Source organism: Calonectris borealis, chromosome 3 (genome assembly GCF_964195595.1).
Source record: "Calonectris borealis chromosome 3, bCalBor7.hap1.2, whole genome shotgun sequence".
Taxonomy (NCBI): domain Eukaryota; kingdom Metazoa; phylum Chordata; class Aves; order Procellariiformes; family Procellariidae; genus Calonectris; species Calonectris borealis.
The window spans coordinates 64777432-64792263 of record NC_134314.1 but is presented as its reverse complement, the minus strand read 5'-3'; the positions used below and the strand labels follow the sequence as shown (position 1 = coordinate 64792263).

The window sequence follows — 14832 nt, the reverse complement described above, 5'->3', positions numbered from 1 at the left end:
TGAAGTTCTCACTGCACTGATGAAGAATCCCAAGAATTAGAGATGAATTTGTCATCTGGCTGCTCCAGTAAATGTGCTGTTTTCAGGTTCCTTAAGCTGAAGGCAGAAAAGACAGGAATTCAGATAGGGTTCTATTAGAAACCAGAATTTGCATTTTGCAAAATTTTGGCAAATCAGAGACGTTTCAAAGTCAACAGAGTACCTTCTTTTTTTTTGGCCAGAAATGTTCTGCTGTCTATAAAATCTTGTGAATATGTTTTATAGTTTAAGATCGCCTACCACTCACTATATAAAATGCATCTAATTGGATTCTGAATGTTAATTACTCAATTCTACGTTATGTGAAAATAGTGGGAAGTAGTAATAGACAAAAACAAACCAGTAATTTAAAATGTCCATTAAAAGTGTAAGAAAATATTCTTTCTAGTATATTTATCTTTGAAAAATGATTTTAAGGTGTAAAATAATGATCATAAGCATGAAAAAAAAAGGGTTACCTTCAAGAACTACATTATTATTGCACAATTTGGATAATGTGCCCAGAGATCATCAAAACTTGATTCCGTGTATATTTAAACAAAGTTTGGGATTATCACTGTTCACATAAATAATTCATGTTCTCACTCTTCTTTCCCTAGAGTAGGTTGTTGTCAGACTTTCTGAATAGTTAGCCTGGCGTGTCTGAAACTAACCTGCCAAGCAATTGATGCTTTCCCCTGGGCTTGAGCTCTTTCAATGTGGGTCTTTTTGTGGGCTCAAAGTTTATTTATTAGATCTAAAAATTTTAAAAGCATAGAAAACTTGCTCAAAAATATTTCCAAAAATACTAACTAGAAATTTTTCTATTAGTTTCATCAAAAACTTTCATTTTATAGTTTGTACTGTTTCTATTTTCTCCTTTAATGGTGCTTTTCTTCAGGTTACTGGGGAGCACTTTGGTGACTGATTATCTTTTAGGAAGAGGATGGACTAGGAATATGTGATAATGTTGATGAGGGAAACATTAAAGAATTAATACGATGGAACTCTTGCAGTGAATAGAGCTGAAGACTTTCAACACGTCGTGAAATGTGTTCATTTTCAAGGTTCTGAGAGGTTGCAGACCCACAAAAATGTGATATTCAATTGAATTAGAATGTATTATAGTGAAGTTTATAATTCTGGGCTTCATTCGTGCCTAATATGATTACAGATCTCCCTTTCTAAAGGCATTGACATCTGGGCTGAAAGAAACTATATTTTTCTAGAATCAGTCAGCAAAGCTGCTGTGTGGTCTTCCACATAAACTGTTGAATAGGCATTATAAAATAGAGACATCTTTGCAAATCCTACTTTTGAAATAGTAAACTACTTTTGTTGTTCTTGAAGAAATCCTTTTTCTGAAGAAAATGTTACCATGGTACCATCTATGAGGAATAGACCGCTTTCCTTAAACGTTACCCGACATTAACATATTTCACCTTTTTAGTTCTGTAGTTTCCTATTTTTAGATATTCTGTTTTCCCTTTAAAATGCAGTTTGTACTGTTCAAGTTGAATTACTCTCTCTTAAGCATGTGTGGTGCTACTTTATTTGTAAGCTTTTTCAACTCCAAAACCACCTCTGTGGTTCCTAATGTGTCCTGTCTCAAAAAATGTTTGCGCTTGTGTCTATAGTATTATTTGAGTCATTGAAAGAAAAGGTATCTGGTTTATAGGCAAATTAATATCTATTGGGAAAAAAGAGATGAAGTGTCATTTGCTGTAAGTAACTGGTCTGTTTAAAGACAGGAAGAATCAGGCTGAGCCCATGAACTGGTCAAGCAGAACGAAAAATATTATTGAGGGACATTTATATTATTAAGACGGTCTCAGGAGCAAGCTAACTTCTCTGTCCCCATTGTTTTCTCCTTGGGTCCTCCTAGCCTCTTTTTGAACAGGACTAAACTATTTTTATGCAAATTTTAATGCAAAGCTGTAACCACAGATAAATTCCCAGAGGCCAAGACTTCAAGACTGAAAACAGCTGCTCTAAACCATAGTGCTTCAGTCTGAAGTATCTTGTCTCCACTCTTCCTCCTCTTTCTTTTGCTGTCCCTCAAACAGCCGTCTAGTTGATTTGGTTTCTGAGATGCAGTATTTGTCAGTGTTGAGCCATGACTATGGTTTTCACCCACCAGATTTCCTGCTGATCTCTCCTAGCCCTGAACAGGCCCAGGATTTTGCCATTTCAAAGACTAGACAAGGCAAAGTCCTCTCAGCCTGTGGCTCTAGCATTTGTGGATGGAGAAGCTAGTGAGTGTTGGCTTAGTCCTAAACACTACAGTGATTTGGCTGTTTTTTATGGGAAAGATAGAACTTCATGCCAATGTCTCCGTTGTATACAGAGCCATGATTCTGCTAGATACTCACAGCTAAGTTGATACTGCTAGGCATAAGGGTTACAATATGGTGAATCTGACTTAGATAGGCTTGTTCTTTAAAAACACTAGAGAGGGGGAAAAAAGCAATTATAAGTTAATTACATTTTAAATAGGAAGGTCATGGCAAAAGAAATATATGTAATTTCACTAGCAAAACTCCGTGCCAGTTGTTCATTTAATGGGGAAATGTGTGGAGGGGTACAGAATAGCAGGAAAGAAAATTATGAGTGTGGTGTAGTATCACAGCATTTTTCCCAAACTTGACTCATTAGAACAGTTTTGACAGGAGGCATCAACATGGTTCTGGGGAGTTAAGTACATTGCTATATATCTTCTATCCATGGACTGTGTAATAGAAAACAAAATACGAACTTATTACTGAGTTTGACGTCCTAAAGACTACTCTGAAAAGACACAGAAACATGTTCATTCTTGCTGTCTGTGATCCAACGAATCTTTAATTAGATCAAGTTCTGTAGAAACAGCTTCTGTGGGAGAGTTCCCCTGTGCAGAGTAGGCTATAGAGCAAGTGCATTTACTTTCATGGCTTGAATCGCCTAAACAGATTGCCTGCACCTCTCCATTCTGACCATCTACCTCTTAGTCTATCAGAGAAGCTCTGCAGACCATCAGTCTTAGAGACAACTCTGCACAGCCTAGAGAAAAGCATTACCAAAGATGTAGACTTGGGATGAGACTTTATCCCTGGTATTTCCTTTAGATGCCCTCTGCTTCAGGTTTTGCTATGAAGTGTGTTCTGATACGTATGATTGTTTCCACAAGTTGCACAGGGATGGTTTAGTGCTTGACCTACTGCTGTGGATTCTACAGCAGTGGTCAGGAACTGAAATGCTTTTGTGTATTTAGCCTTTAATTATTTTGCCTTGGTTGCTTCTTATGTGGCAACACTAAGACAAAAGTATCAAAAAATTAAGGCCAAATGAGCTGTAAAGCAAGCAAGTCTTCTAGAAAAGTATATATTTTATTACAATTTTTATTTTTATGATAGTAAACAGAGCAAAAGAAACTTCAGAAAATCTAAACTTCTACAGTTGATATGAGCTGATGTTCTCCTCTCCTTCTGGTGGGCTATATCTTTCAAAGGGTGGAGAATTAGAATGTGGCAACAAAATTGAACACCGTTGGTGGCACTATACAAAGGAGCTCATATTTTGTACTGCGTTCAGTATTTGTTCTCGTGAACAGAAAAGTTCAAGTTATTCATAATAATTATCTGTCACATTAATTTTTTTTCTTTAAAGCAGACAGAGCCCTAATAATTCTGTATTAATATTTAAGCTCTGCAGTCTGGATGAATTTAATAGCTAACACTGTATCTGTTACAATGCTAGGTTTGCTGAATCTTGGTGACGCAGTGACAATAGCGCAGAGCCCCTGCATAACAGGTCAAGAGGTTTAGAAACGGGGAGAGAAGACATCAACAGCCCCTTCAGCCCCTCCATGCTCTAGAATTCTGTGGCTTGCTCCTTACACTAGCATGTCCTTGATGAATTCGCAGTGTCTAAGTGTTACCGCTACCTCCTTAGCCACATACCTCCTACCTGTTTTCCCAGCCTCCACTCACTCATTCACTGTGCTCCTCCTGCTGCTTCATCCCCTTGCAGCACCAGCTCCTGCATCTGCTGCTGACCCCACTTGTTCCTTCAGTACTGCTACTGCTTACTCACATCACTGGGATAGGAAAATTAGTACAAGGGGTGGACTGAGGGACACAAAGGAATGTGGGATAGGGAAGAGAAGGTAGTGGCACTGAGATTTGCTTCAGAAAGATCTAGTATGTAGTTCCTGCCTCATTACATACTTGAAATTTGTAAGTAAGAAAGGTATCATACCTGAACTGTACTCTGGAGAGATGGAGTCTGTCCCTACAGACCCTAGGAATTCTTATTAGTTGCCATGTCAGGTGAACACAGCTATTCCAACTTAGTCTCTAATTGCGTGCTTTTCTTTCCTTGGTACCCATACTGAAATACTGTGCCTGAATATATGAAAGCCTATGTGATGAGTAGTTTTTTAAAACAGATCATAAGAACCTTCAGCTGGGCAGCTTAATCCAGTGGATACTTTAATCTTCTAACTGTAAAACAAGGATAATTTTCTGTGTTTTGGTATCTGTAAGTATTAAAAAACTTAGTCTATTTTTTTAAGAGAAGTCAGTCTTCTGTAGTGGCACTACCAAACCGTGCTTTAGAAAGGTCCATATTTGATTATAGTATTAGTACAATGTCAAGATTCTGTTATATTTACTCAAAAAGGAGGGTAAAAAACCTAGTTCAACATCATGTGCATAGGATTTTCAGAAAAAGATTTTGTTTTGACTACAAGCGAAGTGAATTCATGATTGTGTATGGCAAGGAACCGCAAGGAATGCTGAAGGAAGTATTAATTAGAGTCATTCCCTTTACAGCAGTCCCTTGTATTTTCGTATCAGTGGCATTATATTTCCTTCTTTTGTGTTTACTCTCACCATTGACTGAGTCTCAAATTTATTACTGTATTAGTATGTGTGTGTGAAGTAGAAGATTTTTCTTCCTAGCCCCGCCAATGCTACATTATTATATTCTAATAGGCTGACTTTTGTCTAAACTAATCCAGCAATCTGTATTATTTCAGCAGACTAATTCTGATGACTAATGTTTGAACATGGTTGTTGTGGGCAGTGTGCTTATATGAATTCAATAAGTCAATGGGAGCTTCATCCTGTTTCTTCTAAGTCAGCAGAAAAATAATATTAACCTCATAAAATAATACTAGGGAGCAGGACCAAGACAAAAAAGTTCAAATTTCATTCAACTACTAACATTGACTAGATGTTTTTTAATTAATTCCATTTAGAGTTTAAAAGGTAATTAAACTGTTCAAGGCCTAAAACTGAGGTTTGGGAGATACAGGTTCTGGTTCCAATATGGTCTTCGTTTGTGTGTGCCAAGACAATTTTCATCTGTGCCTCATTTTACCCCGAATTAAAATTGGACAATAGTACTTGACAGGGGAATGTTAAGTTTTATTCAATAGGGCTTTGAAAGCTGTTATGGATAAGATTAGTGTCTGAAAACAAAGTATTTTCATTCCATTTAAAAATACCGAAACTAATGCTTAAGTGATAAAAAGAACTGCTGTGAAGCAACCCTCTATTTTCTCTCTGTTTAAGTTAAATATGGAGGAACCATGGTACACCTTGCCTCTGAGGCCACACAAAATGAAATGAACAATTGGCAGACTAGAGGGTCAAGAACTGTAATTTTTTTCTTCTCTGTTGCTTCCAGAAAGCTCTTGTTGAATTTGTGGTTGCTTTTTTTAGATGCTATATTGTTGTTAGGCACTCCAGAGCTCCTGAATGATACTCCGTTCCTAATACTGCTCCGTTTTAAATGGGGTTTTAGAGACAGTAATGTCAGTAACTGGCTGTTTCCTGGAGTAATTCAGGCTGATAGCAGAATGTTAAACATCTTTCTTACAAGCAGATGAGTACCCCTGTGCTTGGCAGAACAGGATGGGCTGATCTTTTTAACACTAAGGATATTTGAGAAATTCAGAAACAATATAATAGGTTTTGCTTTAGGCTGGCTATGAATCCGAAATTCAACTAACAGTCTTAAAAAATCATAAACATGGGCCCAGTTTTGAGGGTTGAGTTAGTTTCAAGCCCGTTCTTCTCCTTTACTCCCTGAAAAAAATCCTATTTTTTGGAAAGTACCAGATCTAATCTCTAATCTCTCCCTCCCTTCTCTGGCCTAGGGCTCCAGTATCCTGAAAGAGGCTTTTTCTCCAGCTTTCCAAAGTCTTCATAGGAACCGGTCCCCGCTCTCACAATGCCTGCCTGGAGATAACTTCTGTTTTTCTTTCATGCATGCCATACCAAACGGACACTTACAGAACATAGCTGTCCTGTCAACCTGAACTGGAGATCCACAGCAATTTTTTACTGACAGCATTGTGATACTAGGTCTGAACCTAGTAAAAAGCTGCACTGCGTTCCACAGCTTTTCTCTTTGGTTGTGGTGCTCTGGAGGCCTGAAGTTCCTGGCTGGATGTGTAGTGCATGCCTGGTTCCAGAAGAGCAAATTTTGAGTGGGACATAAGGCCTATCAGTTATGTTGGCTTCTGCCCTCCGTGAAAATTAAACTGCACGGGTAGTTACCAGATATTTGTGAACAGCTTGGGAAGAAGGTAGAGAAAATAATCTGTCCCTGAAGATAGTAAACTCGGGAAGGGCACTCACATTTCCTTATGAGAATTCTTGCAGTAAGTATGAGACTTGTTAGAATTAGAAGAGGTTTGTTTATGCAGGGAGTGAGTTGCATAGAGACCCACTAATGACATTGGAAATTAGAGAATTTACTTAAACTCTTCCAGGTTTGGTTGATTGGTTCATTTTAGCCCTGAATTGTAAAATAAACTGGAGTGATTTGAACTGCTTTTGACTGAAACTTGCAGGGTTAAAAAATAGGCAGGTTTCTCTTGTTCAAACTATGCAATAAGGTGGCTTTTTTAGCATTCTCTCTTTACTCATGCAGTAGCAGAAATAACTTAATTCTTTACAGACCATGTGTATTTTAAGCTTACTTCAAGCAGATTCATAACTTCTTGTTTCTACACATACCTAAAAACTGTCTTTTATTTGCAAGTAGATTTTTGTTGTTTTTTTTTTTTTAAAGCAGGGTACTGTTTCCTTGTTTGTAACCACATAGGAGTTAACATTTTATGGCTGATAGACATTCTTTTTCAAACGAGGTATATTCTCTCCTTATTCAGGAAGCTGGTGGGTTTTCTATGTACATGTGTTGGCCCTATTGTCTGTCATCTTTTTACCTTCCTGCCTTTTTTTTTTTTCCTTTTACAGATGTCACCAGTCATCAGTAAGTCAGGGGACCTAAAATTCAGCTCAGAGCGTGACACAGATAGAGACTCACCTGCAACACAGTAAGCAAGAAATACTTAAAACAATTTGCAGTGTTATTTCTACAACTGCTGTTAGAAAACTGTGAGAAATGTTGGAAGGGTTATTTTGTTTTAGCTAGGTAGTTAGCTTTAGGATAATCATTCAAAAAGTGCTTCACACCTGAAATGTGAAGGAAGTAAGTTTGTATGTATGTTCACACACACATATGTGCATACACACTCTCCCCCCTGAAAAGAGCAAGGACTATAATGTACATGAGAAGCAAAACTCAGGGATATGGGATTGCCCTGTGGTATCCCTTAGCTATGTATTAGGCTTTATTGCTACAAACTGCAAACTATTTTTGCACCTTCTAAAAATTAATTAATATAAATTGCAGAAGGTTGTCACATACTGAGAAAATGCAAGCTAGCATCTTTGATTGACACTTGCGTTTATTAAAAATTGTGTGTATATTGTGTGAAAGCTGTAAGCAGGTAAGATCTCAACATTTTGAACAAGACCTTCCACAATATCTTTAGCTATTGCAACCATTTATACCTCAAAAAATACATCTGAATATTCTTCCCGTGTTTGCCATTACAGGTATCTATCATCTAAGCAAAGTTATTTCACTGATCGTTTTCCAGACTGGGCCCCTCCCCATATAAATAATCTGTACATATATGTTGTAGATGCAGATACGTATCTAATTTTAACTTATCTTTAAATCTTAATTTTCTATCTCCAGCTGTATCTAGATTTGAAAATAAATTGCAAGCGGAAAGGTGAGGAATGGGCTGTATAACTACACAGTGACAGAATTCAGCATTGAATTTTGGGCATAACTATTCGGATAGGATGTACATTAAGAAAGAAAATGCCTTAAAAGCACAGTTACTGTGACTGTTGATACAGTCTGTTAGAAGCCAGTATCAAAAATTTGGTATGACTCAACTCCATTAGTAGAACTTCAGGAAACAATTATTTTGAGTGACCTTTCCAGGGCATCCACTGAAGAATGTTGGACCATAGATTTAAAATGTGGAATCACAAATGATTTAATCAAATTCAAGAATTTTGAGTCATATCAAATGTGAGATACTCATTTTAATGGAAATGTACTGAGAAGTCACACTGAAGTGTCATGCTGAAGAAAGAGAGCCCCAAAACGGCTTCAGTTACATTTCAAAAAGGTGAGAGAAGATACCTACATGCCTGAGTCACTGGAATGTACTCCCTCCTCCTGAACTATAGGGAGCAGGAGCATCATGGAGCTGCCGGTCTGAAGTCGTGCTTCATGTCATTGCTGCCCCATCTGGGCAAAGAGCAGTTTTGTCTGACGTGGAGAGGGCAGTTTTCACTGCATGTTTTAAGATCAGAATGCAAATCTGAGTAATGTCTATTCCTGATGTAGAGCTTGAATCTGAAAGTATGTACTTTGCAAGCTCTTCCATGAACTAGAACATAATGAAATGCGATTCAGTTGTCTTCGTAATTATAGCAGTGACTGCACGTACCAAGTTTTTTTCAGAAGAGACCACAAGTTTTTGTCTTTTTTTGAGATCTAGAAGAGAGAAGCATCTTCAGGCATTTCTGATGACAGTAGTTTGAAAGACTGCTCCATATTTCTGTTTATAGGCTATCTATATAGTACAGACTAGATAATAAACCCTCTCAGAAACATGGCCACATATTTTTCATGAAAACTCTCACTACTTTGTACCTGAAACCACGACCTACAGGGGCTGCGACAGAACTGTAGTTTTCTTGTTCACCACAGTTGACGTGCCTTGAAATAACCTTAAAAAATGACATGCATGTAAGTGTTGCGATCTTAACTGGAAAAGTTTTCTATTTTAGCATCTAAAAGAAATATCAACATGACTTGTGGTCCAGTCCAGTCTGTACTTAAATAGTTGCTCCACCTAAAACATCCTGTTATCTTCCTATTTTCTGTGAAAATACACTTAATATCCATGTCACGTGCTAGTATATCATAGGAATTATGCAGTAAATAAACTTCGTAAGAATCAAGTGAGATGTAATTGCCAAGTACGCACTTTCACTATGGAGAAGTGAAACTGTTAGCACCTGCACAACTCACTATACCTTTCTTTGAGCCTCCAAATGAATGGTTGCTGTTTTGCTGATTATGGCCACAATACCTGCTGTAAAAGAAAGTGAATGGCAAGCCCTTATGACGTCTATCTTTCATAATTTCTGGATGGAAAATATGGTTTTGCAACAGGAAAACAAATTTTATCCAAGGTGCTAGTAGATTTTTATCTTAGCCAAGCAGTTAATCTATCTTCTGTAGATTCTAGAATAAATAGAGAAATGTTCACATAATAGATGCTAAGTGAACTAAGGTTTTTATCTAAGTATCTCAACGATTTGATACATCATCCCATCTGATGTTCAAATAAAAAGATGAAAACTACTTCTCAAAATCTGAGTGGCTTTACACTGAAAATCTGCATAGTAGCCTTACCCTTCGAATATTAATGATTAGATACTGTTTGTCAGTACAGACATTATCTCCTAAGATATATTCCCACTGTACAGTTTTGTTGAGCTACACTAGGTAGTGCTCTCTGCATAAATTTACAAGTGATTACACATCAGACCCGGCTGAACACTCAGTTTGGTAGGTTGGTACTTATATTACTGATTAATTATGATTTTGTACCCTGGTTTCCTCATGCAGCAGTACTTCTCAAATTGTTCCAGGAATCCTAACACAGAAGGTCTTAAACTCCAGAATGTTCTTCTTCAGGATGTTCCAGTGTTAGAGCTGCAGCAATTCATGTATTCATGAATATACAATTTAACTTAAAAAAAATTGAACTATAGGCACATAGTCATCAGTTCATTAGCAAGGCTGATGTGTAAACATTTTCATCTATAAAATATGATTACATTAGGACAGTATCACCAACAGTAATGCTCTTGTAGCACCCTTTTTGGGGAAACTGCATACATCTCATTACAGTCTTTAGTCTGGATTCATCCACTCGCTTATGTGTTTCAGCAGCATTCAACATAGCAGTTCTGGTCACAAATGAAGACCTCTTTGTGCTAGGCACAATACAAATTTTGAACAAAGACAGTACCTGCCCTTGAAAGGCTACATTCGAAGTAGTATTACATATTTATAGTTAAATAAAGTTGCAAATTCTGTCAAGAGGGGGAATTCAGGGTAGAAGTGCTGTAACATCTGCATAATCCCGGACATCATCTGCAAGACCAGTTTAATTCCCTTGTTAAAGGCACTAACTGGGAAAGATACAGAAGATTGACTGATGCTTTTGGCATTGTATGAAGTCTGATAAGCATGAATAGACGTTAAAGTGATTTCTGATTCTATAAATCTGTCACAGTTCAGGTAAATTAAAATGGAAAAACTGATCTTACGCACTTTGCCGGCCTGTCTTATCCTTGTTGAATAAATAAACCAGGAATCTCTCTTTAATTGCAAGTATTTTGGTGTTTGAGCTTAGGAAAGTAAAGAAAAAAATGCAATGGCTTTTATGAGTGGAGGAGGCTGGTAATTTGTATTTTCTGATTGCATCTGTTGACTGTTGATCAAGACGAGCTGATTTTTAAGATCATGAGCAGTTCTTTTCAAAGCAATACTGTGATACGTTGAAAAGTAGACTAGTGGAGTGGTCTCATATTTTGTCTTCATGTTTTTTCTGTCTTTGTTCTGCTGTGGAACAGTAGTTTTTGTAGCTGTTTCAGTATTGTACTCAAGGGGGACAGGCAGACAATTGCTCTAACACATCAGCTGTGGATGGAAAAAGCTCTAAATTTGGGCTAACTTTGTGTTTCTTTTACTCTTTTTATATCCACCTTCCTCTAGAGGTGCAAAGAAAAAGAAGAAAAGGATACAGAAGAACGAGATAGAAAATCAGCACAACTTAATGGGTCTCGATACTCCTGTATCATCAGTTACAGTTAATGGTGTTGAAAACGAACCTGCAGCCCATGGGGTGGAATTGAAGAAGAAGAAAAAGGCAGTGAGAGGCTCAAACTTAAGCACAAATGGAAAGACAAATACTGCCTTTGAGCCTGAATGCTATGACGTATAGTCATAATTTAATTCTAATTACTGGTGTGATATTCGGTATACACAGTGAAGGCTGCAACTACGATCTCACTTCTAGGATTAGCAAGAAACAAAGAAATTAAAATACTCAAATACACAAAGTGGCACTAGTTCTGACTTACCAAATGGTGTAAAGCTGTTTTAGAAGACTTTTGCCCTGGGTTCCATGAAATCAACAGAACTTGAATGTTCAGCTACTCACTGGACTGGTAAAATCTGAAACCAACATTCCTATTTCATGAGAACCCCACTGACAAATACAATGTTAACCAATTTAATATCTGATTACAACTTAACTTAGGCTAAACAGGCCTTTCTGTAGACTGTAGATCAGTCCATTGGGAGCAGATAATCAAGTGAAAAAGTGTAATCTAGAGCAAAACAAGCCCAACCACTACAGACGTTATTAAATTAGCATTTTAAAATGTGTTGTAAGTAAAATAGAGGAGTATTCAGAATGGTAAAATTCCAAAGGAACACTGACATTACAGTGTACCTGAAAACAAGCTTTTTAAAAATATTTTCCTGACTTCCAATGCTCACTTGAACTGCATTTTGCAGCTCTGAAGTGAGATGTTGAGTAACTACCTATGCAACTACGCTGTCTTCAATGGGACTACTCATGCTTACCAATGTAAATAAATGTTGCAAATTCCAAGCAGTTATATTTTTCAAATGAGGTTTTCTGCACATAATAAAGGTGCATTGCAGTTTTGTCAGAGTTCCTGGCTGCTTTGGCAGCAGTCTTGCCAAATATACTTTCTTTTGTCTGAATGAAATATTTCATATCCAACTGTGATGTTTGTTTTACGTGTAGTCCTTATTCACTTGTGTCATTAATCTGTTTTTTACTTGAGTATTATGTTGTGAACTTTTACTAGTGATTTCACTAATTATCCACAGTGCTAAATAATTTGTTTTATATTAAAGGAAACACTTTCTATCAGTTAGTGTTGGTATTTTTTCTGGCTGATGATGTCCAGTTTATTTTTACTCTGCTAGGAAATTCTTCCTCCTCCCTCTCTGAAGCAATAAATAACATAAAATTAGAAAGCCCTTATTTAGTAGACAGGGCACTTGATTCCATTAAAAAAAGAAGTGAGAATAACAATGTTGGGCACTGATGTGTGAAATGCACCCAGATGCAGAGGACTGGTTGCTATATATTGTAATATCTTCCCTGCACATGTTTTAAAGCCAGAAAAATCTGTAAACTTGTTTCTTTTGAGTAAAGCATGGCAACAAATACTCTTTTTTGACCGCACTGGTAGTTGTTCTTTGCTAAGAGTCGTAGTTTTGCTTCGCCTAGAGCATGCGTATGGAGTTCTCCCCTAAATGGGACTTGCATATATGTACTGGAAACTTATTAACATCTCTTTCCCCAGTCAGAGGTGGTGTAAAATTATCTTAGTCCTGGGACTGCCTGATTCTAGCGAGGCTCCTAGACTCTTATCTCTCTGCTTTTGCAGCTTATTCCAACTCATCATTCCGTGTGATGTGGGATTTAAAGATTTTATAAAAGAGAAAAATCTCAACATCTTAGATTTCTTAAAATGTCCTGGATCACATTTAAAATAAGGGCAGAGCATGACATCAGGCTCCACGTCAGGGAGAGCTGAACAGTAGCCAAGATCTGGAAGCTCATTGGAAAGCATTGTAAAATGCTAATTTGGCATTGTGGACACTGAAGACAGAAATAACACTTCAGATAAACACCACAGAGAGATGGTAGTTCTAATCAAAGGCACAGCACCTCCTTTCATGCTTGCGAACTAGGGCTCCAATTATGTTCACTGCTCTGAAGCTGAATAAAGCCGCTTTGCCACACTTTCCAAATTGAGAGGAGAGGCAGCAGTAGTGTCTTCCAAGGCACAGGTCCAAATAACAATTAAGTAGATGGAATCAGATGAGAGCCAAACATGAAAATGCAGGGAGTTGAAAATAAACTTTTCATGATGTTTTCTTGTAATTGCAATAGCTTTTGTTTTGTTTTTATTATTTTTTTCCTCCCTACCACATGGTTTGTGAGACTTCTATTGCTTTAAACCATGTCACCGTGGTACTAGTTTTCTGCATTCATTTAACAGAAAACGAACAAAAAGATTTGAAATTTAAAAAAAAAAGTCTAAGTGATCCTTCGGTATTAAAATCGGAACCTTCAGACTAAAATTTCTTAACAAATTATTAACACGGCATAATGGCAAAGACAGTTTTTACCTTTTGTTCAGAAATATGGCAGATACATTCATTTTAAGAAAAACTGCTTTTCAGTGTTAGTAGATTCTTTATTCTTTAGACGTTGCTGTTGGGATTTTAAATTTACAAGAAAGGATAAAACTTTTAAACAGTTTGGATTAGGGTAGTGGTTTAAAAAAAAAGTTTTTAAATTAAGCTTTATATAATGCTTCTTGTTTCTGTGTTAATGCAACCTACATATTTTTAAAATCACTTTAAAATGAACATTGTGTACATTTGCTGGAAATTGTCCAAGTATTTAAAGGACACAACTTTCAGTGGAAGAAAAGAATTCCAGAAGGATTCTGATTGCCTACTGAAAATTTTCCTTCTTTTTTTTAGTTTAAGAACTACATTAAGTATCCTAAAACATGAGTGCCCTGCAAAATTGCTCCCTGAGGCATGAGTTAAAATACAAGAGTTACAAATACAATACAAAAGTCTATTTGAAAAGTTTTTAGAGGGTGATACAAGTTCATTGCTGGAACAAAGCAGATAAAACCTTGTTTAAAAAGGGGTAGATATTAGATATTTATAACTGCCTAGTGATAACAGCATAGTAGGTCTTTCATTGTTCTGGTGTTTTTAGGTTTTGTGTGTGTGGTTACAATGTACAGTTCCTATTACATTTTTATGGTGTGGCAGAGTCATGGAGAACAATGCATAAGTCGACAAAACAGAAAAGAATGGACGGCACGTTTTTCCTGTGTTTCCCAATAGCCATCAGATTGCATTTAGTTTTTTCCTTAAAATAATTTGAGGAACAGACATCATAAAACACAATAAGTGTATTTGTAGCATCACTTAATTCAGAAGGCAGTAGGGGATGGATCACAGTCAAACAAGGGCTAATGAGAACACAGAGGAACATGACAACTGAAAGTCTCTGTTGACTAGTGAACTAAATCTGCCGGCTGGACCCGATTGTCTGATGGAGAATTGAATGTCAGGATCATTTAGGGTTAACAATGGCCCATTACAAGCAAAAGCAGACAGCTATGAAAAATAGCCGGCATGGCAGCCATTCTGCAGAGACCGTGGATACAAACTTGATAATGAGGCACTTCATTCACTACATCCTTCTGCTCTAATTACTAAGGTGAATAGGAAATACTTCATTTAAGGCGGGAACAGACTAAAGCAAAAACACTTGTTTGGTAAACACAAAGAGTGGTGGGGTTT

General features: G+C 37.0%; 1 protein-coding gene across 13 annotated transcripts in view; it reads left to right on the top strand.

Moving 5' to 3' along the window:
* The window catches only part of AHI1 (Abelson helper integration site 1), a 100027-nt gene extending 87666 nt beyond the window's left edge, over positions 1-12361 (top strand). For 9 of the 13 annotated variants that reach the window (XM_075145883.1, XM_075145882.1, XM_075145878.1 and 6 more), the window contains 2 exons: positions 7266-7345; positions 11170-12361. In XM_075145883.1, the coding sequence (XP_075001984.1) occupies positions 7266-7345; positions 11170-11398 (309 nt within the window). In that variant the 3' untranslated portion in view covers positions 11399-12361. The other 4 variants (XR_012672996.1, XR_012672995.1, XR_012672994.1 and 1 more) reach the window with 3 other exon arrangements.
* Positions 12362-14832: the final 2471 nt, after the last annotated feature.